The 27,712-nt window shown below is 40.6% G+C and overlaps 1 protein-coding gene across 1 annotated transcript; it reads right to left on the minus strand.

Annotated features, from left to right (window-relative positions):
* Window positions 1–558: 558 nt before the first annotated feature.
* On the minus strand, window positions 559–27,681 carry PPP1CB (protein phosphatase 1 catalytic subunit beta). Its single transcript, XM_015857519.2, has 8 exons — window positions 27,362–27,681; window positions 16,684–16,815; window positions 13,954–14,184; window positions 13,501–13,605; window positions 7,328–7,399; window positions 4,541–4,692; window positions 2,880–3,014; window positions 559–2,303 (listed from the first exon to the last, which is right to left on the minus strand). Exons 1-8 carry the CDS (start codon window positions 27,411–27,413, stop codon window positions 2,199–2,201), a joined length of 984 nt encoding a protein of 327 aa, XP_015713005.1. The 5' UTR covers window positions 27,414–27,681; the 3' UTR covers window positions 559–2,198.
* Window positions 27,682–27,712: the final 31 nt, after the last annotated feature.

The raw sequence follows: 27,712 nt of genomic DNA on the forward strand, positions 1-27,712 counted from the left end.
TATCTTATTTCCTTAAGATACTTAAGAAGGTCTGAAAATCATATTCCTCTAGCAGCAACATCTATGCTGTAATTGAGCACATCAGGTCCTCACAGATATAGAGCCTTACACCTAGGTTTTTCATGATACAGTAGATATTATTCCAGAAACTAAGGCAAACACAAGTTAATTCAGTTGATGGGTAACGTTTCTGGCAAAATGCTGGCAAGAGACAGCATTTTCAAAGCTTATAAACCTAAACCTCAAGTAAGCCATGACTTCAGAGCATCCAGTTACCTCATTGAGGCTTAGAGATTTCCATTACCTCATCACACACCAACACTGCACTCACTCTCCTGTCACCAGAAGGATGAAGAAGCATCTGAGCAGTACTGCATACAATCTTCCTCTACTTCATATTGCATTAAACTGACACATGCTTCAAGACACGGTAACTTAAACCATTTTTCAAAACCAGAGCAATCCAATATGTATCAGCAATATATATGCTGCATTAAAAAAACAAAACAAATTCCACACTTAAGAGCAAATAGTAGTAAAATAACCAGACAGACTTCATTCAAATGAATTAGACAACTTTTACTAAATGAAAAAACTACATTTAAAATATGCATTTAAAACAAAAATGGAATTAGAAAAGACTTAAATCCATTTTGAAGAACTTGCTCACTGTGTCAGAAATCAATAGAACTCTTGCATTATATAATGTGCCAGTTCATAAAATGCAAGTTACCAGAATTCTCAATTTAACGTTTTCAAAGACAATACTGAAGTCGAGATTTTCACAACTATTGATGCACACTTAGGATGGTATAAATCTGAAGCCTTCCCCCAAAGAATCTCACAAATTCAACATTATTCAGTAAAAGCTTTTGTGTATTGCATCCTAAAGCATCACAGATCCGTGCCTTTCACTTATCCCACTATACTTTGCATCTTCTCTGTATCTTGCTATTTGCCAATGGTTACCTCTTTGAGAAAGGAGAGAACTGAAAAGAAATACTGCGTAACTCTCAATCATGTACAGAAATTATTGCTACTATAGTACACTACAAAGCAGAAGTCTATACAATAGTATATGAAATTTGATCATGAAAATCCAAACGATAAAATCTTTAGTGACATAAGCCTTACAATCATGTTGGACATTCATTTAGCAGTTTTAGCTCACCACCAGCAAGCTAACCTATTGGCCATTGGTGAACATCCATTTAAATACACCCTCTTATGAAAAAGAATGTCAGCTTTCAAAGGCTTAGCAAATAAGGACCTTCATGTTCTGTGGAACTACGCAAAATGAATTCTGATACAGGTAGGGAGTTACCAGTTACCTGGAAGCTAAGCATGCCAAAGGTGTTTCATGCTAATAAAACTAAAGCCAAGGTACCACATAATCAAGTTACCAACTAATAGGCAATGCCATTTTTGTCCTAAGTTAAATGATGTGCCATAGCACAGTGTAATGTCAATAATTTAAAATAGTGTAGTGTACAAATTAATTGTGTGGCAGTTTAAATTAAAAAGTCAGGGCAGGTTCTCCTGTCTCAATTTACGTTGGCTGTCAAGCTGTCCAGTCTGGGCACATTGGTAATAATTTGCCTTTTAATCACTCTACCATACTACCAACTTTGCATTATAATGGGGCACACATTTGCGCTGCATTACTATGAATAACATGAGGACAGAGGGAGGATAGATCCATGGATGTTCTAATTCCCTTCCGTATTTCAATTTCAAAGAGAGCCAGGGAATATGACTAGATACCATATTCGCATCATTCTAGCTACAAAATAACCAAAGTAAAAGCAATCAAGCAACAATAAGACCACATTACACAAATGGAACATCATGCTCTCATCTGGTTTAACTATTACATCAAGTTTTAACTGGGATGTTGGTCAACGTTAAAAACTGTGGTAAGTGTGAATATGCAGTTGCAATAGGTTTAATTTTTTATTTTATTTTTTACTCTATGCTGGATATTAGAAGTTGGAGCTATACTTGTTACAATACAGTGTCGCACATCTTTCTACTAGAAAAATTAATAAAGATCCTTTACCCGTCTCTTTAAGTTAAACGTGTGACATCATAAAGGGTGTCAAATGGCTGGATGGTTTTACAGTGCACACTTATTATATACTGTAATATGGAGTTTTGTCCTTGACAGATCTGATGGTTTTTCTACATTATTCCTGTCTTCACCTCTTCTTCGGTGGATTAGCTGTGCGAGGTGGAGTGACTGGACGCCCAGAATTCAGTCCACCATACTGGTACTTGGCTTTCTTTTCAGATGGCTTCAATATCTTAGAGAAAATAAAGAAGTTCTTTTCAGTCAGTGATAGCTGAGAATATTTCAAATACCCGTAAGTCAATCAACATGAGATCTCATTCAGAAGGAACAGGGTGGGGGGAAGACTAGAAATCACAACAGGATCGTACAAGTTCCTGAATGCTACAGACAACAGCACTAGGCAGCTGTTTCTAACCTCTAGTTCCAACCATTTTACTGAGGTGGGAGGGAGGAAAGGAGCTCAAAATATTGCATTCCAAGAGGAATAAGGAATAAAACTCAAGCAGAATTACTGCACTAAATGAGTGCCATCCACCTAACTACTTTCTCTGATCACCAGGTATGACAAATTACTCAAATAACATTGAAATGAGCATGCAAACTGAAGCAACAATACTCCAGAGCCCAGAAAACAAATCCCACACAACTCTTTAGAGAATAGTTAGTTTGCAGTTGTCCTTCTCATAGACCAGACTGCCATGACACCATTTCTGTAGCTCAAGTATATTAACCTAGCCTAAACAAGTAGACTAATACCACATACACAGACCACACTTAAAGGAACACTTAGTGTACAAACGCATCATACCTGAAAGGAACACATCAGGGTTTCGTCCACACTCATCATGGCACCTGCGTTGTCAAACTCTCCACAGTAATTTGGGGCAGAGAAGAGGGTGACCAACTGTCGTTTAGCAAAGAATTCATAGCCATCTTCAACCACCTGTCAATATCAAAGAAATTAATACAGCCCGCATAAACCAAAAGATACATTTTGAAGAATAAGGCTAGATTTAAGGCAAATGGTACTTCTATTAAAACAAGAATTTAATAATAAAAAAAAGTATTTTATCTTTGTCTTCAAAGAGGGCAGATTCACTCCATATGAACAGTGAACGCCAAATCAAGTAGATTTAACTGTCTGACAATCCTAATGTTAGACAAGCATCAGTTTCACTGTTGGTATCATTGCACTTGTTAGTCAGTTATACACCATCAGTTTAAGGATTCCCAGTAATCTGTTTATATGCAAACTTGGATACATTTGACCTACTAGTTTGGAGCACAAAAGGTCATCTTAACTGCAACCACTAAGTTTCTCTTACAGTACAGTGTAGGTCCTACAAAACTTAAGAGCAGCTAACACAGGCTTTTGACAACTTTGATGGTCTAAAAGTAAGCTGGTTTGGCCGTGCTTTCTCTAAGAGCAGAAAGCACCCTGAAAATACTGCAAAGTAACACAACACATCCTCTTCCCCAGAATAGTAACCTCACATAATAGACTGAAAGTGATACACAACCGAAAACTGCTGACTTCAGTCCAACTGCCACAGTCTTTTGAAATATGTCATAAAGAACTGAAGCACATGTATGAATACAAAAGCACTAATTGTAATCATTGTGCAGTTGAGACATCTTAGCTTAGTTCTACACATTAATATTTTGTAGTGTTTTTAGCAGTAAAACCCTAAGAAGAATGCAAGTGATCTGACAGAGCACCTGAGTTTAACTATAACAAAATTAAAAACCTATTTTTCTTTCACAGAATGCCAAAGCTTTTAAGATCAACTAAATAAAACTGGAACATCACACAGAAAATTGAAACCTGACGTCGACTTAAGCAGGACACTTCCTTAAAATCACTTCATAAAAACTGCAAACAAATACGTGTAAAGACTGTCCATGCAAAACCAGTTCTGTTTTCTGGTATTTCAGCAAGTAAAACAAGTCTATGTCAAAGTACTCTATAGTAAATTGCAGGCAGTGTTTATGTTCAGACCTGTCTGTAGAAACGTTCAAAAGTTACTAAATACTTTAGTGAAGTCAAGCAGAGATGGTTATCTAGCAGATGTGGTTTAAACCTCGTAGTACTGAAGTAATATTCAGTAATACGGAACTCAAACTTCAATGCCATTCTTGAATTTACTTTGCCCCTTTTAACCTACACATTTCTAGTACAGGCATACAATAGCTTAACAATAAACAGATGATACACAGACATGAGGAAACCCAGTGTTAACTGTTTAGTAGTGTAAAAAACTGTAGTGTTTACTTAACTGACTTAATTGACATTAGATACTCAGTTCAGTGAGTAAACAGAATACAGACTTACAGTTCCTTTATTAGGAACATTTTGTTTTTCCTAGAAGTACGGCAATACAAACTAAGTTTTAAATACGTGCTACAGATAACCAGCACCAAAAATGCATGAAGTTTAGGAGAAGTTTTAAGTAATAGGATCACTCGTACCTGGTGAGCTCGACAGATCAAATCCAAATCATGACGATTCAGAAACTTACTGACCACATCAGCACCAAAAGTGAAAGAGACCCCACGATCATTTTCACCCCAACCTTGCACATCTTTGTCTGGGTCAGACCACAGCAGGTCACATAGTAAGCCTTAGAAAAATAACACAAGCAAAGATATTAGTCTTAGGAGGTAAAACACAAATAAAATTGATTTACTGTAATTGTCAGAGCAGCTTCCCTAGAAAACAAAACACATCCTAGCAACAAATTCAGCAACATCTGAATTTTGATTCTGACAAGATGGCCTGCCCAAGTCTGGAGAATACGGCAAGACTTGCTTCCCTTTAAAAGTGATGGTACCTTGAGATGAGACAAATCAAAACCAAACAACTCTGAAATAATATTTACTTGTAATATTCAGCATATTTACACAGAGCATTTGAGGAATTTCAAACACAATGCAGTGCAGTGCCTTTTCAAAGACAACCATCACTTTTGCAGCTTGCCAAGCAGGCAGAGTTTGAAAGCCACGGGAAACAGTCAAATCCTATGCAGGACCCCTATGCAGGACCTATCAGAAAAACAACATAAATTTGTACCAGAAACTTCTGAACATGAAACTTTTCTTACTATGCATGAAGAACCTTGACTGACTAAATCAAAATTTAACTTCATTTTCAGCTTGGTTGAACTACCATATTTTTTTAAGAAGTCTCACGCCAAACAGTCTGGAACCTAAATTCAAGTAATTAAATCTTTATTATTTTAACACTGGTGAATGCCTTTTTTCAGCTGCCAACAAGAGGTCAACTAACAGTGGAATTAAATTTTGTACTGAAGATGATCCTTCTGTCCAGTTGCAATGCCTCTGACCATTAAACCACAATACATACAAACCAAAAAGCATTCAAACTTATCTCAGCTGACACAAAACTGTTCTCACTCTACCTCTGATGACCCACCACAATCCCAAATAATCCTTAGAGTCACAGACAGGAAAATAGAAATTTGTCCTATAGGTCTTTAATAGCTGTGTAACAGATCCCTGCAAACACAACTACAATAGTCAGACGGGTTTATTTTTAATGTGCAACACCTACCATTACAATAGCTTAGGCTGACTGCAGAATGTAACACAGTAGACATGAGATATTCAGTTTTACACAGAAGAGGGAGCTACAGATTCCCAGTATGTGAACAGCCAGCAATGACAACCAAAATATTTATTTTATATATATATACACACATACAATCACATATACATATATGTAATAGACGACATCTATATTATATCTATATAATATGTGTATATATATATATACACACACACCCTAAGTAGCTGCATTTTGTGAGGGTTAAGTCTTACTCTTGGAGGTGTTGCCGTGATGTAAGTCAACATAAGGAGTTAAATTTGGGTAAACAGCTTCTAAATACCATGAAAAAGACATGAAAATAGAAGGTCTTTAAACTGCAGCTGAGGTTGGAATGGCTTTTTTATATCAGACTAGAATAAACCATCATAATGATCTAATCTTACCAGCACAAGCCACAAGCATAACAGTTTTTGCATCAATGCGAGTATTCACAATGGCATCCCCCTACAGACAGGCAGCTTTCAAGGACCTCAACTTCCACAGTGAGACCACTTCAGTTTACTTGCTGCAAGGTTTGTTTCCATTCAGTCATATATGTTTGCCATCAGTAGGCCCAAAAGACCAAATCCTTCAACATCACTGTCATTTTAGTTCTACTGGAAAACATCTGTCTGCTTCTGAACGCCAAATGAAGGCAGTAAATCAGTGGATCAAAAGCTTCATAGCTCCCCCCACAGCCCTTTTCTCTTTTTCCTTTAAACTCTCTATGCTTATTTTTAGGAGGTACTAAGAATACATCACTCTAGATGAGTGTCCATGGAAACTGGAACTACAGGGGCAAGGGCATTCCTGAAGCGGGGGTGGCTCAAGCAGCAGCAGCAGCCTGTTAAATAAAACTATCTTTTCTGAAAGCTCTGATAAATGTAAAGTTTGACTCATTTATAATGACATTTATGTTGATATGGAGTGAATTACAAATAGCATAAGAGGAAGAACTTCAAGTGTCATTTATACTACAGAAACACTCATTTACCAGTCTAGTAACGCATCTGTTTCAAGCGTGCATATACCATCTTGCATAGAAATGTAGTTGATCGAGGGACAGCAGACAGATTAAAATCAGACCCTGAATTACTTCTAAGCATTACAGGAAGTAGGAAAAGCAATGGCAATTTGCATTCACTATCTAGAAGCAAAATATAATGTATTAGCAAAAGAAAGCTTCAAAACTACCCCATGACATAAGCAAAGTAATTCCAATGACGGTGAAGTTGAAGGAGATTCTACAAATTTGATAGGGAAGGAGATGTGTTACCATCAGGCTCTGGCACAGAGAGGCTTAAACATCTCAAATACTCTGCACCCTTTAAACAGTTATGTTGATATATTAAAAAGTTTGGGTGTGCCTAGCCAAGGCAAGAAAAAGAATGAGTTGTTTAGTTTTATTTGATCATCTAAGTTTGTTTTAAGGCAGGCGTGGATAGTTTGTTATGACAAGCAATAACAACGTGGGCAGTAACCTCTAACAGTATCAGTGAGTCATCACAAGGAGCAAGATCCATGCTCTGCACAGAACTAAAGCAATGCTGTACTGGAACAGAGTTAATGACTTCGTCCACTGCATTGCCTGTAAATTGATTAAACCTATTTCATCTCAAACACCCATTTACAGTGAATTCCATGCCACTCACCTGTGTCAGGAACATCTGTAGGTCTCATAATTCTCCGGATCTGCTCCATTGACTGGAGATCTGGAGACAGTCCTGTAAGTAGGAAAAAAAAATACAAGAGATTTATATATACATATTTTACCTGTTACAAAGAACTCCAGAGAACAAACAGGTTTAAAGACAACAGGTCATCCATTGTTTCCACTTCATTATAAACGAAGAGTTGTTCTCAGTAAAAACATTAGGCTCCCAAACAGAAGAACACAGTAACACAAGTGAAATTAGTGAGGAGCTTTAATTGTTTTCCAACTGTGATTTCAGCCATACACAAAATTCTACAGGTAAGTAGATTCACTTAAATAGCCCATCAGACAGAAAACCAGTGAAGGACAACTTTCCCAATATGAGCAAAAATGGATGCAGATCTCTGCAACCAATTTACTTTCAAAAAGCTGAAGAGAAGTATAACACATCCAGCTTTAAAACACCATAAGGAAAAGCAGCCAGCAGGTATGATCTACATCATACGCAACTGACAACACTATTTCAAAATGTTACCACACACTGAAGGCTGGAGCACCTCCCCTATGAGAGCAAGCGGAGAGAGCTGGGGCTCTTCAGCCTAGAGAAAGCACTGGGGAGACCTTATAGATGCCTTCCAGTACCTGAAGGAGGCCTGCTGGAAAGCTAGAGAGAGACTTCTAAGGGCATGCAGTGACAGGACAAGGGGAAATGGCTTTAAACTTAAGAGTAGTGTTATCCTCAATAGTAAGAAGAAATTCTTTACTGTGAGGGTGTTGAGACACTGGAACAGGCTGCTCAGCAAGGCTGTGGATGCCCCCTCCCTGGAGGTGGTCAATGCCAGGCTGGATGGGGCTTTAAGCAACCTGGTCTAGTGGGAGGTGTCCCTGTCTACAGAGGGGAGTTGAAACTACATGATCTTAAAAGTCCCTTCCAGTCCAAACCATTCTATGATTGCATCAGTTGAGCTGCAGCCACTGGACGCTGTAAATGAATAATAGATTTTGAAACTGCAATAAATTATGAGCACTAAAGGTAGTCACCTACAACAGCTCATCTGCTTAGTCATTCGTAAAACCACAATGTTGATTATTCAAGTCACTGATCACAAAGAACACACCTCTTTTTGTATAGTTTCTCCATATTAATATCTAATTGCAGCAAACGATGGGGTTACCAAGTTGCTCTGAACTCTTCAGGTACATGCTCCCTCCAGAACTGCTTCTACTTAAGGCATACAGGCATAAAGAAAAAGACAACTGAATGGATGCACCAGTATCTTAATATGAGATAGGTTCTAAAGTGAGTGAAACATTTAAATCTCTTAGGCTAAGACCACCTCATTAAGGAAGCCACAAATGTGGAAAAAGCATTTAATTCTGACATGTGATAAAGCATTATTTTATACTAGCAAGTCATACCCATTTTCCTCAGTCCAGAATTTTGCACGTAACAAGAAATCTGTCACTGGAAAGAAATTGATACATAAAAAAAAAATATCTCAGCTGACATCCAGGATTGGACAATAGCAATAAATGCACTGGATGAACAGCAACTTCAACATATTTGATGTAAGGAAGGATTTGAGAAACTTTTCCAGTATTAAGATTTTAGATTATTTTTATTGAATTAGTCTTCTGACAGAAGCTTGCTATCAGTATCAGCTTGCCAAAACCACCTTCATGATAATACCTTCGGGTTGTGAAGGATGGCAGAAATCTTACATTAGATAACATATCAAAAGAGCTTAGTCTATTACATAACAATACAGGGAGAAAAACAAATTCAAATCCACTTCACATCCAATCAGCATTTAAACTTTGACCCACTTCTCCCTCCCCAAATCTGATCCATTTGCATGTAGATTACATTAGCACAAAGGTGTGTGGGTTCCTGGCATAGCCACACCCTGAGATAGTAATGGGCAAGCTCAGCTAAGTACAGCCAATTTGTGACCTCCTTTGGTGTTACAGCTCTAAGCACCTCGGGTTACACCCAAAACATGGCAGTTCTTCAAAAGAAAAAACTTAAGTCATGTCTCAACACTGTAGCTGTTAGTTTTGTAATGTAGTTCTGCGTTATTTTACACTGCTGTAAAATCCCCAAACCCCATGAAACTACCTGAATGTTTGTAGACCCCTTCATAACTTATCAAGAGGCAGTTTTTCACCAGCTATTTCATCTGCACAAACATGAATAGCTTGTGCCTGAAATTCACATCTATAGGCAAAAAACTGTGCGTGATTAGCATCAAATGAAAGCATTACGAAGGCAAACAGGTTGCTGAAGTCCTGGTCCAGCTGCTGCTTCTACAGTGATTGCTGCAAACCACCCATTGAAAATAAAACTAAGCAGTACACAACTGAACTAGGCTGTCCTGCCAGAATGACAGCTAAGCATCCAGCATACAGTCTTCTTGAAGTGTAAGCGCACACCTTTCCTAATGGAAAACAGAAGTGAGTTATTACTCATGGCAGACTCATCAAATCCAGAGCACAGATTTAAAACTGCTCATCAGGTAGATCTAGTAAGGTAAGACTGTTACACATTTTTACATAATAACCCAGAAAGCTCCTCTGCTCTTTGGACACTATATATCGTATAGAATCAAGAAGTCTCCTTGCATCATGACAGTAATGTCACATTCTGGTCTACTGTATAAACTTACGTATAACTACTAAACTAACAGGAGTAACATCTTGGAGCTCAAGTGGTCAGCCAAATGTGTTCAGTCAACATAAATTTACAGCATGGGACGTAATCACAAAAGGATGTAATGACAAACACTCTCCAAAGATCAGAACTAGAACATGGTGTCAAGACAATACTGTATACCACACAAAGCAAAGTAAAAGGAAAAAGCTGGGAATTGTTATGGCATGAGCTTTAATAAGGTGAGATGAAGATCAAAGTCAGAAGTAGGCTGTGAGGACAGCTTTGAAAAATAAAGATAAAACACTAAATAGAAAGACAAGAAAGTTTCAAGAGATGGAAGAAGGAGGCAAGTTGAAAGAAAACTCTGAAAGACCTTTAGAAAGCAAGAACATTTGGAGACAAGGATGGCAGGAAAGGTTTGACTTACATTGTGATGTCCAAGAGAAACAGCTGACTTAGGATTTCAAACTATTGTTGACAGTCTACTGGGATAAATTAGGTGCCTTTATTTACTATGTTATGCGGTTTTGCAAAGTTTTATTATATATCCCATAGGGCAATATTAAAATAAACTATGCAAAAATGCGCAATATAGTAAAAGAGGCACCTACCTTATATATCTACCTGCTAGCTTCAACCTCCAGCACAGTTAGTGTTGTTGACTCAATGTTTACTACAGTAGTAACACCATGAAAAGGCGCTGGCAGTCCATGACTTCAGGGAATCTGGAACGTATTTTGGACAGGGTTGGAAAAGAGCAGAAAAAGGGCAAAGCTTAAGTGCTGAATGTCCACTTCATTTATTAGGAGCATACAGCACATTCTGTGAGCTTTACACTTCATTTCATAGCCAAAAATCAGGAGCCTGGGGGACTTTCTATCATTTAAGCATAAATATTTACTTGAAACATCTGAATACTTTATTACCATTGTTTTTCCACTGTTCCAAAATAAAATAGAACATACGTGGATGGTAAAGAAATACCTTCCAAAACATTATGACTTACAATGGCTTAAAGCAGTTAAGCAGTCTTCCAGTTTAAAGCCATTTCCCCTCATCCAGTCACTACACACCCTTAGAGAAGTCTGTAACCAGCTTTCCTACAGGCCCACTTCAGGTACTAGGAGGAGGCTGCTCTAAGATCCCCTCAGAGCCTTCTCTCCTTGAGACTAACTCTCAGCCTGCCCTCACAGGGAAGGTGCTCTAGCCCTCTGATCATCTCTGTGGCCCTCCACTGGAGCTGCTCCAACAGCCCACAGTCCTTCATCTGTTGAGGTCCCCAGAACTGAACACAGTACTGCAGATGGGACCTTACAAGAGCAGAGCAGAGGGGCAATATCACTTCCCTCAATCTGCTGGTCATACTTCTCTTGATGCCAGAATACAGTTGGTCTCCTGAGCTTCAAGCGCATGTTGCTGACTCATGTTGGATCTTTCATCAACTGACACTCCTAAATCTTTCTCTCCTCAGGGTTGTTCTCAAGCCATTCTCCACCCAACCTTTACTTGTGCTTGGGATTGCCTCGACCTAGGTGCAGGACCTTGCACTTGACCTTGTTGAACTTCATGCAGCTGGCATTGGCCGCCTCTCAAGCCTGCCTAGGTCCCTTCGGATGGCATCCCTTCCCTCTGGTGCGTCAAATGTACCACTCAGTTTAGTGGCATCTGCAAGCTTCTTGAGGATGCAGTCGGTCAATTTCACATGTGAAGCAAAGGTGCGTCACTGAATTCCTCCATATGGAGACCAAACAACAGATGGTAGCACAGCAAGGCAACAAGTGGTGTGTTTCAGCAGTGGCAACAGTGTCATGAAAGATGAGGCACATTCCAGACAGCCACACACAGCTGTCACACCGCAAAAATCAAGAGTACTTTGATCAACTCATCAACATGAATTCATGTATTACAGCCAGTGAAAATATGTACAGAGCTAAATATTGGCTTCAGTGCATTGGAAACTACAGTGGAAACACTGGAATATTGCAAAATACACACCAGGTGGCTCCCATGAATGCTCTCACAGGAACAGGAAGAACAAATCAGGACATACTGAACAAATAATAGGCTGAAGGTGACAGTTTCCTGGATCGTGTCATTACAAGTTGTGGTGTCACCACAATCAGCAGCAGTCAAAATGACAGTCCATGGAGTGGTGACGTGAATTCTCCATTAAAGAAATAAATAGGAGGCATTACTTTCAGAGCAACCCATAATTGTTCCTTGTAATTACAAGCTTTAGCTCCTAAGGTAGGTACCAGTTTTAAAAAAAAGATCCCCATCCTTCAACAGAGAAGACAAGTAATTTCTCTAACACATCAATACCACCTGGGAGCTGCTATAGACTCAGCTGTGTAACACTGTATTAGTTTTGGATTTACAAAGGAAAGCTAATACCTAAAAGCATGTTATGCTTAAGACTGATAAGCTTACAGTAGCTGGCACTGAAGGCAGAACCTGTCAATACACGATACAAGTGCAGGCTGGATCATTCCATACAGGCACAACCCTCATAGAGATACTTGAATAAAGACAGGGCAGCAGTCATCAGTACACATTTCAGAGAAATCTGCACAGGAATTTTAGGTATAAGTTACATCTAAATCCTAGTGGAGCTGTTCAATCAAACTGTAGATTTCTGCAGAGCTCTCAATTCCAGTGGTTTCTAATCACCTCCTTGGCAATGCAGACATGATACCTACCACACCATTTCTGGATCAAGCTGCTGCGTAAAGAAGTTAATTAAAAAGATAGATGGAAGACTGTGGGATAGCTCTTGCTACTACAGAAGTAATTCGAAAGCGTTGTCAATTGTTTAAATTGTTGCAATAGTACTCTACAAGGTCCCAGAATCCTCCAAGTATCACCTCCTATAAAAACACTGAGGTGTTTCTTTTGACAAAGAAGAGTGACTAAGTCCCAGTACAGGAAGAAGTCACAGCCTTCTTGCAAATCAAATCCTTTTCTTCCACTACAAAAATTGTGCAGCACAGGGACCAGTACCCAGAATGTATGTTTTCCAACAGTCAGGATCCTTTGGAGTCAGATGGAGCCATGACTGATCCAATGTCAAATGCCTCAACTCAAGCATCAGGCTTGATTGTGACTATGTGCCAGGGGTCTCTTCCACCAACATCTTACAAAACCAGATAAAGAAGCCAAGACCACAGAGCTGGGGTTACTTGTGAAGCTTTTTCTTTCATTTCACAGCTAGAGATTCCAGTATCTGCTATGCATCAGTACATAGCTTTGCCAACAAGACATGAAGCAAAAAATTAGGCATGAATTCTCATGTATTGACAGGAATAATTAGATGCACTTGCCCCTCTGACACAAGTGGTCATTTATGACTGGGAAGCAAAATATTTCTTAGCAGCCAGATGTACTGAAAAAAGCAAGACAACAACAACCTTTGCAGACAATATACATTGTGAGCTGAACATGCACATCCTCGCAATTCAATACAACAATAATCCAAAGAACAGCTTAGACACATCCTTTAAAAGTAGTCATCCATTTACCTCCATGACAGCAGAAGATCTTCTCATCCACAATGGCTGCAATTGGCAAACAGTTAAAGCAGTCTGTGAAGGTCTTCCAGAGCTTAATGTTAAACCTCCGCTTACCTACAAGAGCAGTGTGAGAGATTAGGAAAAGATGACTATTTTCTTAAAGCCAACCTACAACATGTATTACAACTTGATTGGGGATGTAAACTGACTGTCTTCACACAGCTTTATTTCTGAAACCTGAGTACACTCAGAGACTCCTACAATACCATTTCAGAAACAACAGAATAGAAAATAATTCTAAGTTTAACCTTCTTTTGATAGGCTCTTTGAGAAGGTTTCAAAGCAGGTTCACAGAACACTGAAATTCTTATAGCACATGAATCGTGAGTCATTTACCAGAAGTACTTCCAAAACACAGTATTAATACACATCAGCCTTTCAGAAGAAATAGGTTTAACTTACATTCATCATAGAATCCATAGATCCGGTTGATGCTAGCACACTCATGATTTCCTCTTAAGAGAAAGAAGTTTTCTGGGTACTTTATTTTATATGCCAGAAGTAGGCAAATGGTTTCCAGAGACTGTTTGCCTCTGTCTACATAATCTCCAAGGAAAAGATAATTTGCTTCTGGTGGGAATCCTCCGTATTCAAATAGTCGAAGCAAATCTGTATACTGACCATGAATATCACCTGAATAAAAAAAGGATTACCACGGATGAGTGCAACAATGTAAGGAGTAAACATATCAAGAGCTTAAATCACTGTACTAAGCTTCCCATTCTCTGGCATTTAGGACAACTCCCTGGATGCATTTATTGTAAACAGTACAGAGACTGAAAGACTGATAGCCCTGACATGCTACTCAAAACTGCAGAAGTCTTAGGAGCAGTAATGATCATGTTACTCATCACACTGCCAGTTTTAAAACTAAGATGGCTTCCATCCACATCCACACAATAGCTCTGTGCAGCAACTAAACCACCACAGCACATCACATCAGACTAGGCTGAAGTAATTACCCTTGAGCTGCCCATAAGGTCAAAAGTGATACCAAAGCTCTACCGTAACTTGTACAGTAGCTGTGATATACTTCAGTTGACTGCAGAATTCATTAACAAAGTGACTAAATGCAAAACTATGCCTAAGAAACCCTTAGTAAAAGCTGTATGCTGATAATACAGACTACTTCTTGATCCCTTACACTAAGCATGTCATGAATACATTTTCAACTGTGCTGTTTGTTCTGTGGCAAAATACCTGTCTTTATTAAGCCTAGTAATTCTCCAGTAGAGAACTAGCTTCCTTGGCTATAAAGAGCAAAACTGACAAACAAAATGTCCCCACCCACATGCCTACAACTTGTTTCAGAACCTTAAACCAAACAAAAAGACTTGCACATCTTGTGTGGAGTCACATACTCCAGCAGTGACTTCATGCCTTATTCCTCTTTATCTTTCCATGAGAAAAATCAACACTATTTTCTTTCAGCAGACAATGCTTTCAACTATTTCTTGCTCAAGGAGGGGACTTGCACACCACTTTCCATTTAATAATGAACATTATTCACTACCCAACTGCAGGCCCTCTGAAGTTCTACCAGCTAAAATCATTTGTGCGTACACTACAAGAAGAGTTTCTACTCCACTTGGTATTTAGAAATCTCCAGGTTAAGACAGAAAAACATGCAAGTTTCATCAACATGTCACCATGGTGTTGAATCCAGTACTCCAGAACTATTGAATTAGTACTCAAACTTCATCACCATCAGAAGTACTCATCACCAAAATAAATATACCATGGAAATATTTAATGTTCATTGTCTGAAACTACTTTAAGTTACACACACAAGCTAAAGGGATTAATGGACATAGAAGAATGAAAGACCATTCTGTAGAAACTATTGTGAAGTGACCAAAGCATTTCAAATTATTCCTTTGCAGGCACCTGATAATTTAAAATACAACTTCATACAGGCACAAGTTGAAGCCTATCAGAGAAAGAACTACAGCTATTTTAAAATGGACGTTTACATAAGAAAATCTTCCATCTTATGTTAGAACAGCCATTCAAGACTTAAAAGCTTATTTTGAACTGATTACAAGACAGTTCTATAACAATTTCTCAAGCACCACCTGAACACATTAAACCAGTAGTTCAAAGCAGTACAGCAGCATATTGTGCTCTCAGTGAAAGCCATCACCTCTCTTCCACTTCTAAACAAATACAACTTTGACAATTTCTCTAATGTTTAATTTAGATCTACATGTCACTTCCAGGTGCTACCGCTTTGTTAAACATGTAACTTAAAAATAACAAATCTCTTACATAACTGTGCATTTGCTATCTCGACTACTGTATATCTAAGAGCCTTCTGAGCTCTTTAGATTTAAACAAGTGAGAAACTAACTTTGTTTGAAGGAGTCTCATTATACTTTGCAGATTGAACTTAAGAGTGTATGCAAGTCTTTCAATTTTATTCTGTCTAGGAATTAGATGACACTATTCTTTTTCTCATCACAGAAAAAATAAAATGAAGTAAAGCTAGATTTTTACCTTCAAATTTATGCTGTCAGGCAAGCTGGTCCTGTTCCTCCACTCCTCCATACTCAAGCAAGCCATTACTCACTTAAAAGTGACTTTGCCATTTAAGAACAAACATAACACTAATAACTGCTAATATTCTAAGTGAATGGCAATGACTACAATTGCTCCACTAGTAAGTGGACTAGTAAGTACTCCATCTCATCTTATATGAAGATCTTTCTTCAGTTTCTGCTATGAAAGGAACAACAACAGCAACCATTTACTACTTAGGTGTTTTTAGAATGCTTTGAGATAATGATCCAAACAGTAGCAGCTCTGTGGAGGAAGCCCTTAGGACAACAGACAGGCTGCAAAATTTGCACTAGAAGAGAAGTGCATGCAGCTCTTACTGCCATCAGCACTTGCTCCTAAATAGCACCAAGAGCAAACATTAGTTCCTTTCTCTTGACTAACTTAGATTGACTCCAATCTAAGTTGAAAATGATGTTTAAGGTTGAGAAGACCTCAATCACTAATCTGTATTGCTCAAATCAAGGTCATCTGTGTATCTCAGCATCTCCTTCATCAACTTTCCTTCTCATTCCAGTTAGCATACAACTAAATCAACACACCTACATAACAGACACACACATTAAGTTTACATACCACAAATTTTCAGCGGTGCCTCTAGTTCCAGGAGAATAGGCTGGCTAAGAAATATTTCTCGTGATTTTATGCACAAGCCCCGAACTTCTGCTTCTGTCATCTGAACAATCTTCCCAGGACGACATCCTCGTACTGTAATGAGAAGTTTAACAATTAAGATAGCTGGCACACAGACACCTAACAACAGTTAAGTGCAGATGAGCTGTGTTTGAAGTCTGTATCTGACACACCAACTTATCTACTAAATGTGGGAACTGCATATTCCAGCCAGTTCTAAAGTTAAACTCTGATATACTGGCAACCTGCGCTTAAGCTCCGAATGCATCCCGGTTAAGTCACAGTCCCAGAAAGCAGCAATTTAGATCTTGCTTTTGTCTGTATTTGGATAATAGCAACTTCAAAAAGTGTTTAAATGAATTATCAGATTATGCTAGAGTATTTGCAGCAGGCAAAAAAAGCCTTGAGAATGGAAATCTCAAATACATTGACGCAAAATGATCTAGGCCAACTAAGTTCAACAAGGCAAGCATAATAAAAAGGAACGTTTGTACTTTTTGCAGCTGAAACTGTCCTATCAGGAACATCACATTAAACTGTGTCTGTGCTGATTAAAATCTTCATTCATACATAATGGATCTCGAGTTATGGGAACCTCAGCAACCAAACAGACATTCAATTAGCTTGACATTGAATTCCTATATCCACAAGCCAAGTATTCCAATCCATACTTAGTCCTGAAGTTTCCAAAAACATCCCCACCGCACTCTGACTAACATCCTCTGCCAAGCCTATCTGCTGCTGCTTCTTTCCATGAATACCTACCTGATTCCTCTCTCAGGCTCTAATGTGTACATGCGGCAGAACAAATGTCTACATTCTGGCTGATGTGATTCAGTTCTACATGTCAGTATAAACTAACAATCAGATGCAACTAATAGAGCAGAACACAGCAGTGTCTATACCAGGCTACCATCATGTTCTGCCCCCCTGCTTCGCATGGAGCAACACTCAGCTTTAAACCACAGTAGCAGCTATAAAAAAAGTGGTATGAACCTTTAGCAGACCAAATCATGTTTTCAAACTTTAACACAGTAAGACTTGACTCAAAAAATATTTGCTGCAGTTTCAGTAAGTCTTATAAAACTTGCTAACAGAAGAGCAAAATGAATACATCTTTTTATTGCAGCTCAGCTCTCAGCCAACATACTTTGCAGAGTAGATCACTGCCATCTACGTGGGGGAGAAAGGATATAAGGGGAAACAACCCATCCTAAGACACATAGTACTGAAGTCCAAAGAGTTAAGATCAGAACGCTCTGCCCTGCCTATCATTGTGTACTTCCCCCAGAATGCATCTGATCAGTTCAACACTGCTGCTTGTTTTTAATTAAAATAAAAGAAACCAGATCACTTGTTTAACTAAGGTTAAGCAGCCACACAAGAGATGAAGAGGCAAAAAAATAATAATTAGTACTTCAAGTAGGGAAGAGAAGATGTGAAACTACATCTTGGGGCAGCCAGCGGGAATGCAACAATAGAAAGAAGGTCAGCTTATCTTCAGTGATGATACACTGCTCACTAGAATCCCATAAGAACGAGGCTTGCAGAAGCACCATAAGGAGACTTCAGAGAAACTTGAAATGTGACGTGACTCCAACTCCATGTGACATTTACCATACGGTAAGTCACACGCTTTCCTCTAACTACATTAGAGAAAGCAGACAGCTTTTACTAACCTCCTTGTAATCTAACATCTTAATGCGGGAAGAATGACAAGTTCATTGTCTGCCCTTGTATTTTTTAAGACACAAAGTGATCGGAGAATAAATGCACACAGGCCTCAGTCGCAGTGCATCTCAAATGTCTACAACATGATGCTCTTCGATGCATCTTCAACCCCAAAGGGGTTATTGGCAAGAAATAAACCTTGACAGATTTGCACAAGACTTGACGACTCAATCTGCAGGTACCAAAATCCTCTAAACACCTCCATGCTTTTCAAGTGCTTGCACTCCAGTAGCTCATACTCATCCCTTTTGCAGACCTGAAACTCGCTGTGCTAGACACAACAAACTGTCACTACACCTAAGAAAGTTCCCACCTGAGAAGAGCACAGCACAGCCTTAACAGTTCCCATTACTCTTTCTGAGATAGTTATGCTTCATTTTAAACCCATGGTTGTCTGATGCCTATAACATCAAGGTCCTACTGAGTGCTTCTTCAGCCTAACTAGCTCGTCTGCCACATTCTGCTCCACTATCTGCTTTCCTTAAAACCCTTCTGGTAAGAATTAAGTTTTCTTCTGTATTTAACTGCTGCCAATGTTTTGCAGCGCCAAAATGAAATCATGTAATAAGGATTAAAACCAAGAAGTGACTTAATTGCACACATATTGCACCCAGTCTAGTTTAGAACTCAAACCCAGGAAATCCCACTATAGATGACAGTGATGTTTCCTCAAATAGCCCCAGACAAAGCACAGAGACCAAACCCGAGGCTGTAGTTCAAGGAGGGCACTCACACCACTAACTTTGATCCAATCAATATTTCCTAGAACAGCAGCACTGGCTCCCTTTGAGAAAGAGAGGTTTAAACATGGAACAATTGCTTTGCAGGATTAAGCCATTAAGTGCTGCTGGATTTCTGAGCTAGAACACATACTGAACACACAGCTTGCGACTTCCAAATCAGCCAACTGCCACAGCACATCCAGAGCCACAGTGCGAGTTCCTGACCTTTTACAATACAGACTTACATGCTGCAGCTCCTTAACAAGGAAGCCAACAGATTGGCAACTCGTTAGACACTGGTTCTCCAAATAAACCCAGCTTCTCAAACTATGCTGGGCATGTCACTGGGAGACAAAACGCCTGGTGAATGCAGTTAGAAGCTGCAGTTAGAAGCTACTCAGGGGAAGGAAACAGCCCTGAGCCACTGGGCCTTTACAAAGGCCTGGCCACCTGAATCATTGGCAGCTCTGCAGAACAAACAAGCTCACTTACATTTGAAGAAGCAGAGCCTGGGCATTCAGGAGAAATCATCATCAATAATACATTAAAGAGAGGCAAGTTTTCTCCTGTAATCCACATAGTCAGTAAGACAATGAAATAGCAAAAAACAAGAAGCTACTGTGACCTCAGAAGCCTCCGCACATCACTGGACTCGGACTCAAAGGTGCTGCAAGGTTACCCAGCAAAGCATCTGGAAGAGCTGGGCCGCTCGCCTGGCACAAACAGACAAGCAAAACTAAGGACATATTTCACCCACTTACACTACAACTAGAATTCTGTTTACGTTTCCTTGACTCAGCCAGGCACTGTATGGAATGTAAGTAAGAGCATCTCTCACCATATTTAGTTTTTCAAAAGAGAACTCCTCAAGAACTGATTTAAAAGGAAGTTATGAGCACTGGATCAAGAGTACAAGTTGTATTTCACAGACTTCTTTGCAAATCATGCCACAGATGTAAATTTCATAGTGCACACACCTCAGAAAAGGCTTAACAGTACTGGGAAAAATCTATCACTTCCAATGGTTGCTGTTTATCCAGAGGATGAACAGTACCTCAGCATTAGGTACCAATTAGCTCCCTATGATGCAGACACAGTAAACAAGCGTTGACTGAAACAAAGATCTGTAGCAGGGACAAGCACTCCTCTCCTAACTCTCAATCCTGCATGCACAGCACTATGCCAGAATAAAACTTTACTGATAAGACCTTAAGCCTTTACCTAGTGGAGAACAAGGAATTCAACATCACTATATACATTGTATTTCAAAGCTATTGTTTGAGCACAATAGCTCCTACAGTAATCCAAACCTTCTCTAATTACTATTAAAGTGTCTCAGCACCTACACAACTGTTGGTGAGCAACCTTATGAAGTCTAACAATAGAAGCCAGTCATTTGAGATGTGAGTTGCAGTGCCAGGAAAGAAACTTCCGCAGTAAGAAGGGTTCTTGTTGTTTGTTGGTTCTGTTCGCCAGCATCCTTCCAAATTCATGCCAGAGACCAGCACATTTTGTAAGGCTGCCTCAATTTCTAGTGTTAAAACACCAAGCAATGTGGTCTAAGAACTGTACTGGAGGTTCTATGAGTTTTGTCCTTTCAGCCATACTATGCCATGGAGCTGAGCAAACACATTTAAGTCTCTGTCTCCGATGTGCCTCTCACTTTAAGTAACCAAGCTTATATTTTGTGGTAACACTAATAGAAGTTTCTTCTACTACTGAATCAGCTGTAGTACACACAGCTGTCCTTAACATGACTGTGTTCTACTACCATACACACCCTGTATATCAGACAGCACTCACACTTTCAGCACATCATTAGATCCCATACACACTTCTACCAAGCTTGAAAAAAATATTGGTGCCAGTATCACTGCTATGAAGCAACTTCCATCTTACCCTGCACATCCATTTTGCATGCACACTTGCAAGGCCACAGAGTAAACTGTACTAGGGAGTGCACCTTTTCCTTCTAGTACAAAGACACAACAAACAAGTTTAATCTACGCAGATCCCCAGGCTGGAAGATGCATTCATTCACTGTGAACTTGGGTGAGGATAAGGCAAGGATTAAGCAGCCAGCTGTTCTTCTGGCAGAAGCTGCAGCCAAGGTATTTCTAAAATTACCATTTTCAAGTTCCATTTGCCAAAGCGCATCTTAAATAAGAAGCAAACAAAAAGCACAGCACAAAACTGCAAGCACACAACCATCAACATCCCACAAGCATATATTCTCTCATGATGCCTCTGGAACATTTAGTGATTGGCAACAAGTAACTGAACACCCAACTGCTTGTCTCTTGCATGACACTGTATTCTAGAATATCTGATGAACCCTAAACAGCTTCAGAACAGCAGGAATAGAATGGATTTGGAAGCTAAGGGTACTAGTACTGTTAGTTAAAGAAAGCAGTTCCAACAGCTTTGGAAATATGTTCTAACATCACCTAGCTAATTTTTACAGTTCTAAGTTACAGGTTTTTGTGGTTTTTAAGTCCGGAATCCTGGATTGGAATGCCTTCACTTCTTTTCCAACCTTGGTGATTCTATGATTCTGAACTGCTGCAGCAAACGCAAGGTCCAAATGGCTTCCATTCTCATACCAGCCTGTGAATAACAGTAAAGCTGTTAAAATAACGCCACAGCCTTGCTCTATGGAGTATGCAGCACACAGCTGAACCAACAGCTACTGAGCATGTAACACACTGAAGAAAGCTCTGCACCTTTCACACAGTGCAGCATCTCGACTCTACACAAACAACAGAAGAACCAGCTTTTGGGGGAGGCTTTTCTCAAGACCTTGGACTTTTCAGTCCAAAAGCTCTAAAACCACCATTACATGCATCCTCACTGGGTGCACTCAGGATGAAATGTTCTCCCAATGAACACAGTGCTGGACCATGAGCTCACTTTAAAAGGATTTATTTAACATAATACAAAATCAATGCAGAGTAAAAGAGTGTCTAAGCCTTCAATTTGTAACAAGGGAAATAACCAAACAACCAAGCGTTCCTCTTTCACCAGAAGCTGAAATTACATTCCTGAAGTTCATACTACCCAGCACAAATAACGCTCAGGGAGAAGCATCATTAGCAGCTATCTCCAATTGCTTCAGGGGATGCTCAATTCAGCCCACAACAATATGCAGTTTAGCCTTCACCAAAACTCTTCTCAGCCGCATTTACTCTTCATTGGCCACCTACTAATACAGAGGTTCCATACAGCATGAGGTCTCAGTCATTCTTAATCACGTACAGCCCCAATCATTGCTGGATCCAAAGGTAAAGAAAATCACAGCAGTCACTCCATTCCATAAGCAAAATATGGAACCCTAATACTTGTTATTGCTCTATATTTACTGTGTTTACTTGCTACACCTGAACCAAAACCCCACCTAACCAGCAAAGTGTGAGGTAGAAACCTCTCACTGTGCAGTAACACACGAAGGGGTGGCAAGTTCTTTTCCACATCACGTGCAAGGTTAAACTAGCATTAAAATCTCATGCAACACAGAACATCAGCTTCTTAAAGTTGAACTTAATTTTTCCTCTAGAGCAGAGTTAACAAAATCATTGACTGGAGACAGGTGAGGGCAGAGAGTTGCTTTCTAACTCCTGATGAGTAACAAGGAAGAAAATGGCTGAAGATGCATTAAGAAAGCTACGGTTTAAGATGACTTCGGCACTCCTAGGATCCTTAAATTCCACAATTGCTGTGTAGAACAGGGCTAGAAGGAATGGCCTCAAGCTATACCATGTTGGATATTATGAAACGTTTACTCTCCAAAAGAGTGGTCAGATCCTGGACTAGGCTGCCAGGGAGGTGGTGGAGTCACTGTACCTGGAAGCATTCAAGAAACATTTAGATGTTGTACTGAGTGATCAGGCTTAATGAGGAAATACTGGTGGTAGGCGGACAGCTGGACTGGATGATCCATCTTTTCCAACCTTGGCGATTCTATGATTCTAGACAAACAAAAGCTTTGTATCAAGTAAGCTTGGTATTAAATTGCCAAAAGACAGAAAACAGTGCTGTAAAACAAAGATAAAGTAGTATATGCTAAAAGTCAAATCACTGGGCATTACGTGAAGGCAGTAAACGGCTATTTCAACATGAAATTCACAATCCAGATCCAGATGGCACAGCAATAGACCAGGCTGCAGTTCACAGTAGATTTCCTTACACACACACCCCGCTCCCTGAGCACACCATCTGACCTCACCAAGCTGTAGCCAAATATAGTATGCTTGACTTCACACTGCTAAACTACTTATTGTCTTTTTAAGTTACAAACCTACTTTTGTAATGGCCACTCACAAGCATCTGACGAAATACTCAGGCTAAAAAATCCTCCTGTTTGCATTAAATAAAGCGCTGCTTCCTTCTTTTATGCTATAATTTAGCTGTACCTCTGAACAAGACGAAGACAAATATTCTGCAGCAGCGTTAAGAGAAACAGTTACTGAATCATGTAGGCTTAAAGGTTCACCTCCATGGTGTCATCTTACCATTAATACCCATTTTTCTTCTCTACAGCTGCTTCTTTCAGCATCAGCAACGAAGCCCACAGAACTGTGGCACCATTAGAGCACTGTATCTGCCCATCAGGCTGCCTGAGTTGGGTAAACTACTAAGACATTAACCAAAGCTCATTGGTTATAACACATTAGTCCAACAACTCTGTAGCATTTAACAGTAATAAAGAACGTTCCAATTATTTCATAAGCATTTCAATTTACCTTTCACCTGAAAAACCTGAAAACTTTGTCACAATCTGTATTACCTCTGAAATAACAAGAAATCAAAGCTTGTAGCTTTCTTAAAGGCATCACCTTACATGGCAAGGTAGTGAGAGAGCTTTTATTAAGGTGGATGTAAAAATGATGCTTTTAGCTGAGCACTGAAGCTATAACTGTTCCCCACATCTACATGGAGTTTGACAACTCTCTTCTTGGCTAGATATGTCCCATTCCTCATAGCAGGCTCAGTACTATCCAATAGAGCAGAACAGGTAGCTTCATCAAAAAAACAAAAGTCTCTTAGAGCAAATTTATGCTAAGTTCCATTAAATGAATGAATCCTCTACAGTAATCCAGCCATAGAAATTGCTAAATCCAGCCCAAGTGGACTCACCTACAGATACAGTTACAGCACAACAACAGGAAGCCCAACACACCAATAAACATGGCAGCCTAATAACCACCACCCACAGCTCTCTTATAACAACAGGCACAGCTACTCCAGCATCTCTGCTTTGCCACAGAACGAGCTTCTCCATACATACCCAAAGCATAAGCTCACTTAGAGCCTAGGTTAAATGTAAATCTGGTACACCAAGCTAGTCCAATGTTTTTCCAGATGTCACGGCATTTCCCACAAAGGGACATATGGTGTACCTAGATGGTGCACAATACAGCACGTTGTTCCACATCTTTTGTACAGATGACAGTCTTACATGTGCTTAATCCTGAACTGGCTACAGATAGAATGGGCTGGAAAGATCCATCCACCAGATGGCATAGCTGAGAAAGCAAGAAAAAGCAACAAAAATACCCAAGAAAACAGCAGACTGATGTTTAAAAAATACATACAACCATCTTTTTTGTTTACTGTAATGCAACTAAGCCTGATCCATGCCTAGAATTCTGAATACCTGCATAAGAGAAACCCTAAACTAATTCAGTGTGTTCATTTCTGTGGTCCCCCATCAGCTGCAAAGTGTTTCAGCAAAGCTAAAGAACTATGGTTGAATGACTTTTAATGTTTGCAGAAGCTTTCATGAGCTATTTCTGTATCAAAATTTATCATGTAATCAGCCAAAAGTACCCCCCAAATCAATCAATCTAGAAGCACCATCTCTAACAAGTAAGCAAGTACCAGACATATTTTAACAGTCACCGCAAAACAAGCTCTTACCATTCATTAAACCAGCAGCGAATTCAGCAATAAAAAGGATTAGTATTCAGTATATGCAAGAACATGGAAATAAACCAACGTCCTGGGAAACTATCATCAAGCATTAGACTATGGCTCAGCTGAGCCTTCCTGAAAACTATATCCCCAATTTAACTCAGAGCAAAACACTCCAAGCACTCTAAGGATCCCATGTACATGTTCAGAGTAACCATGCATGCAGGCACATCTGCTGAGTGTCAGTACTTTGTCCTTGAGGAAAACTCGCAAGCAGCCCAGCCACAGGCCGCCTCATTCTGACGTCTCAAACAAGAAGAATCACATGCAGGGTAAGATGATCTACTGCAATCAAAAGGCAAGTTTAAGGTGTTATATAATCCACAAGACAAGTGGTCTTGAGCAATCGTAGTGAAAACAGCTACGAGAAACGTAATTAAGAACACAGGCTAGAGAGCCTCACAGCCAGGAACAGGTGTCACAAAGCAGGAGGCCAAGGTCACTAGGGAAGGTTGAGGCCACAGCTTTTGATACGCACTTACTGCCTTTAAAATTGATGTGCAGCCTCAGACAACTGCAGACTGCTGCTGAAACTGAACACTACCCACTTCGCCTCGAGTAACCAAAAGGACCACAGGCCTACAGCACACCAACATTACATTACAAATACTATTGATTATGGTAATGCAGTTTTTGGTTTAACAGCCCAAAAGCCACATTTCCTCATTGTTATAGTCAACAAAATTACCCTGTTTTCATGAAGAATCTTCCTGATCTCCGCTCTAAGAGATTAAACTGGCTGACAAACAGATGCTAAACCATCACAAAAACTTATTTCTGAAATTGCATATACATATGGTTAGAAATTAAACTGCCATGGAATGAAAAGCATAGATAAGGTTGCTTGGTCTCAGTACAGCCAATTATAACCCCAAGTGCTAGAGAGTTGCAACACAAGTATTTATGGTATATACAGAAGGAAACAAGTAAGTACTTTAAAGGTCTTGATCACCTTACAACAGAAATCCGTCTGCAAGCAACAAGCAGATGGGCAGAGAGGAAAAGTACTTCTCATTTTCCTTTATTTAAGAGCCTCTTTCCATAAATAAGACCAAAGAAAGCAACCAAAAAATCACAACGCCATACGTACACACACCACACACCTTACGAAGGTCAAAAATAAAAGTACAAGAAGAAGTCAATGTTTAGTAGGTTACTGCTTCGCTTGCCTTACGCCTACCTACTAATCTGGGTTCCAACACGCAGAAAATGGGGAGTTTATCTGGAGTAGTGATCAGAGATAAACTCTGACTGATAACAGCTGCAGGTTCTTTCCATACTACACTACACTGTGTATCCTGAAACACAAACACGAGTACAACCTCCCAGCGCCTTCGTGTTTTTTAAAACACTGGTTTTATTGCTTTTAATTTATAGTTTCACCTCCCAAAAGGAGAGCAATTACAATTAAAAACTGAGAGCCCTACAAACTCTGCTTGGCAGTAACTTGGCTATAAAGAATTTTCACGCTTAGGAGACTCGTTTCCATTCCAGGACAGTACGTACTCCATACATTTCTTTATATAAGCCTTCTGCAAAGCGATTTAAATACCCGAGGCTCCCATCTCCATTTGTGGCGAGTGAAGAGCTCGTATCCGCGTACAGCACAGCGGGCACGGGCTGCGTGCGGGATGGATGAGCTACGTGAGGAGAGGCCTGCGGAGACCCAGCACTAGAGACAACTTACAAGAAAACGCTAATATCACTATCGCAGTTTATCCGGAAAGACGGATTCACCTTCCCTTCTCATTTTGAGGGAAACCCGCACAAAACACACTGCAGCCCTGAGCAGCTCTGCACAGAGCACAGGCACAGGGCCGCTCCCACACAACCCCTCACCTAACGCCGCTCCCCAACGCGTTTCAGACCCGGGAAGCTACGACTGACCCAGCCGGCCCCCAGCTCTCAGCCGAGCCTTCCCCCAGAGGGCAGCTGCGGCGGCGGGAACGGCTCCTCCGCTGCTTTAAAGGCGGCGGGGCTCCCCCCTCCCAGGTACCCCCGCAGCGTCCCCTGTTCGCTGCGAGGAGCTGCGAGAGGCCCGGTCCGGCCGTGGAACACCCCGAGGAGCCCCGAGCCCCCCAGGCGCCCCCCGGCTCCGACGGAGGGGCCGCCCCGTCTCCCGCCGCGCCCCGCCCGCCCGCCTCCCGCCGGCGCCCCCCGCTGTCCCGCGGGTCGGCTCGGCCCGGCTCGGCGCTCACCTTCCAGCAGCCGGGTGATGAGGCTGTCCACGTTCAGCTCCCCATCCGCCATTTTGTGGCCACCACACTCGGTCCCGGGCGGGGAGAGGGCGGGGTGGAGGGCGCTCCGCCGAGCAGCAGCAGGAGGAGGAGGAGCAGGCAACAGCAACGGCGGCCGCGGCGCAGACGGCTCCCCCCGCCCCCCGCGGGCAGTGCCCTCCGGCCGCCCGGCGTCACAGAGCAGCGCAGCCCGGCCGAACTCGCTCCCGTTGCTCCCTCGCCGCTAAATGGGAGCAAGCGGCCGCCTCGTCTACCCGCGCCTCCTCCCCGCCTCAGCAGCCGCCGCCGCGCATGCGCTGAAGGAGCGGCGGG

This window comes from Coturnix japonica, chromosome 3 (genome assembly GCF_001577835.2).
Source record: "Coturnix japonica isolate 7356 chromosome 3, Coturnix japonica 2.1, whole genome shotgun sequence".
Lineage (NCBI taxonomy): Eukaryota > Metazoa > Chordata > Aves > Galliformes > Phasianidae > Coturnix > Coturnix japonica.

Coding starts and splice junctions, on each gene's coding strand:
- PPP1CB (XM_015857519.2), bottom strand. CDS start 27,413: ATGGCGGATGGGGAGCTGAACGTGGACAGCCTCATCACCCGGCTGCTG. Junction 16,816..27,361: donor CATCACCCGGCTGCTGGAAG/GTGAGCGCCGAG, acceptor TTCTCATTACAG/TACGAGGATGTCGTCCTGGG. Junction 14,185..16,683: donor GGCACCGCTGAAAATTTGTG/GTATGTAAACTT, acceptor TTTTTTATTCAG/GTGATATTCATGGTCAGTAT.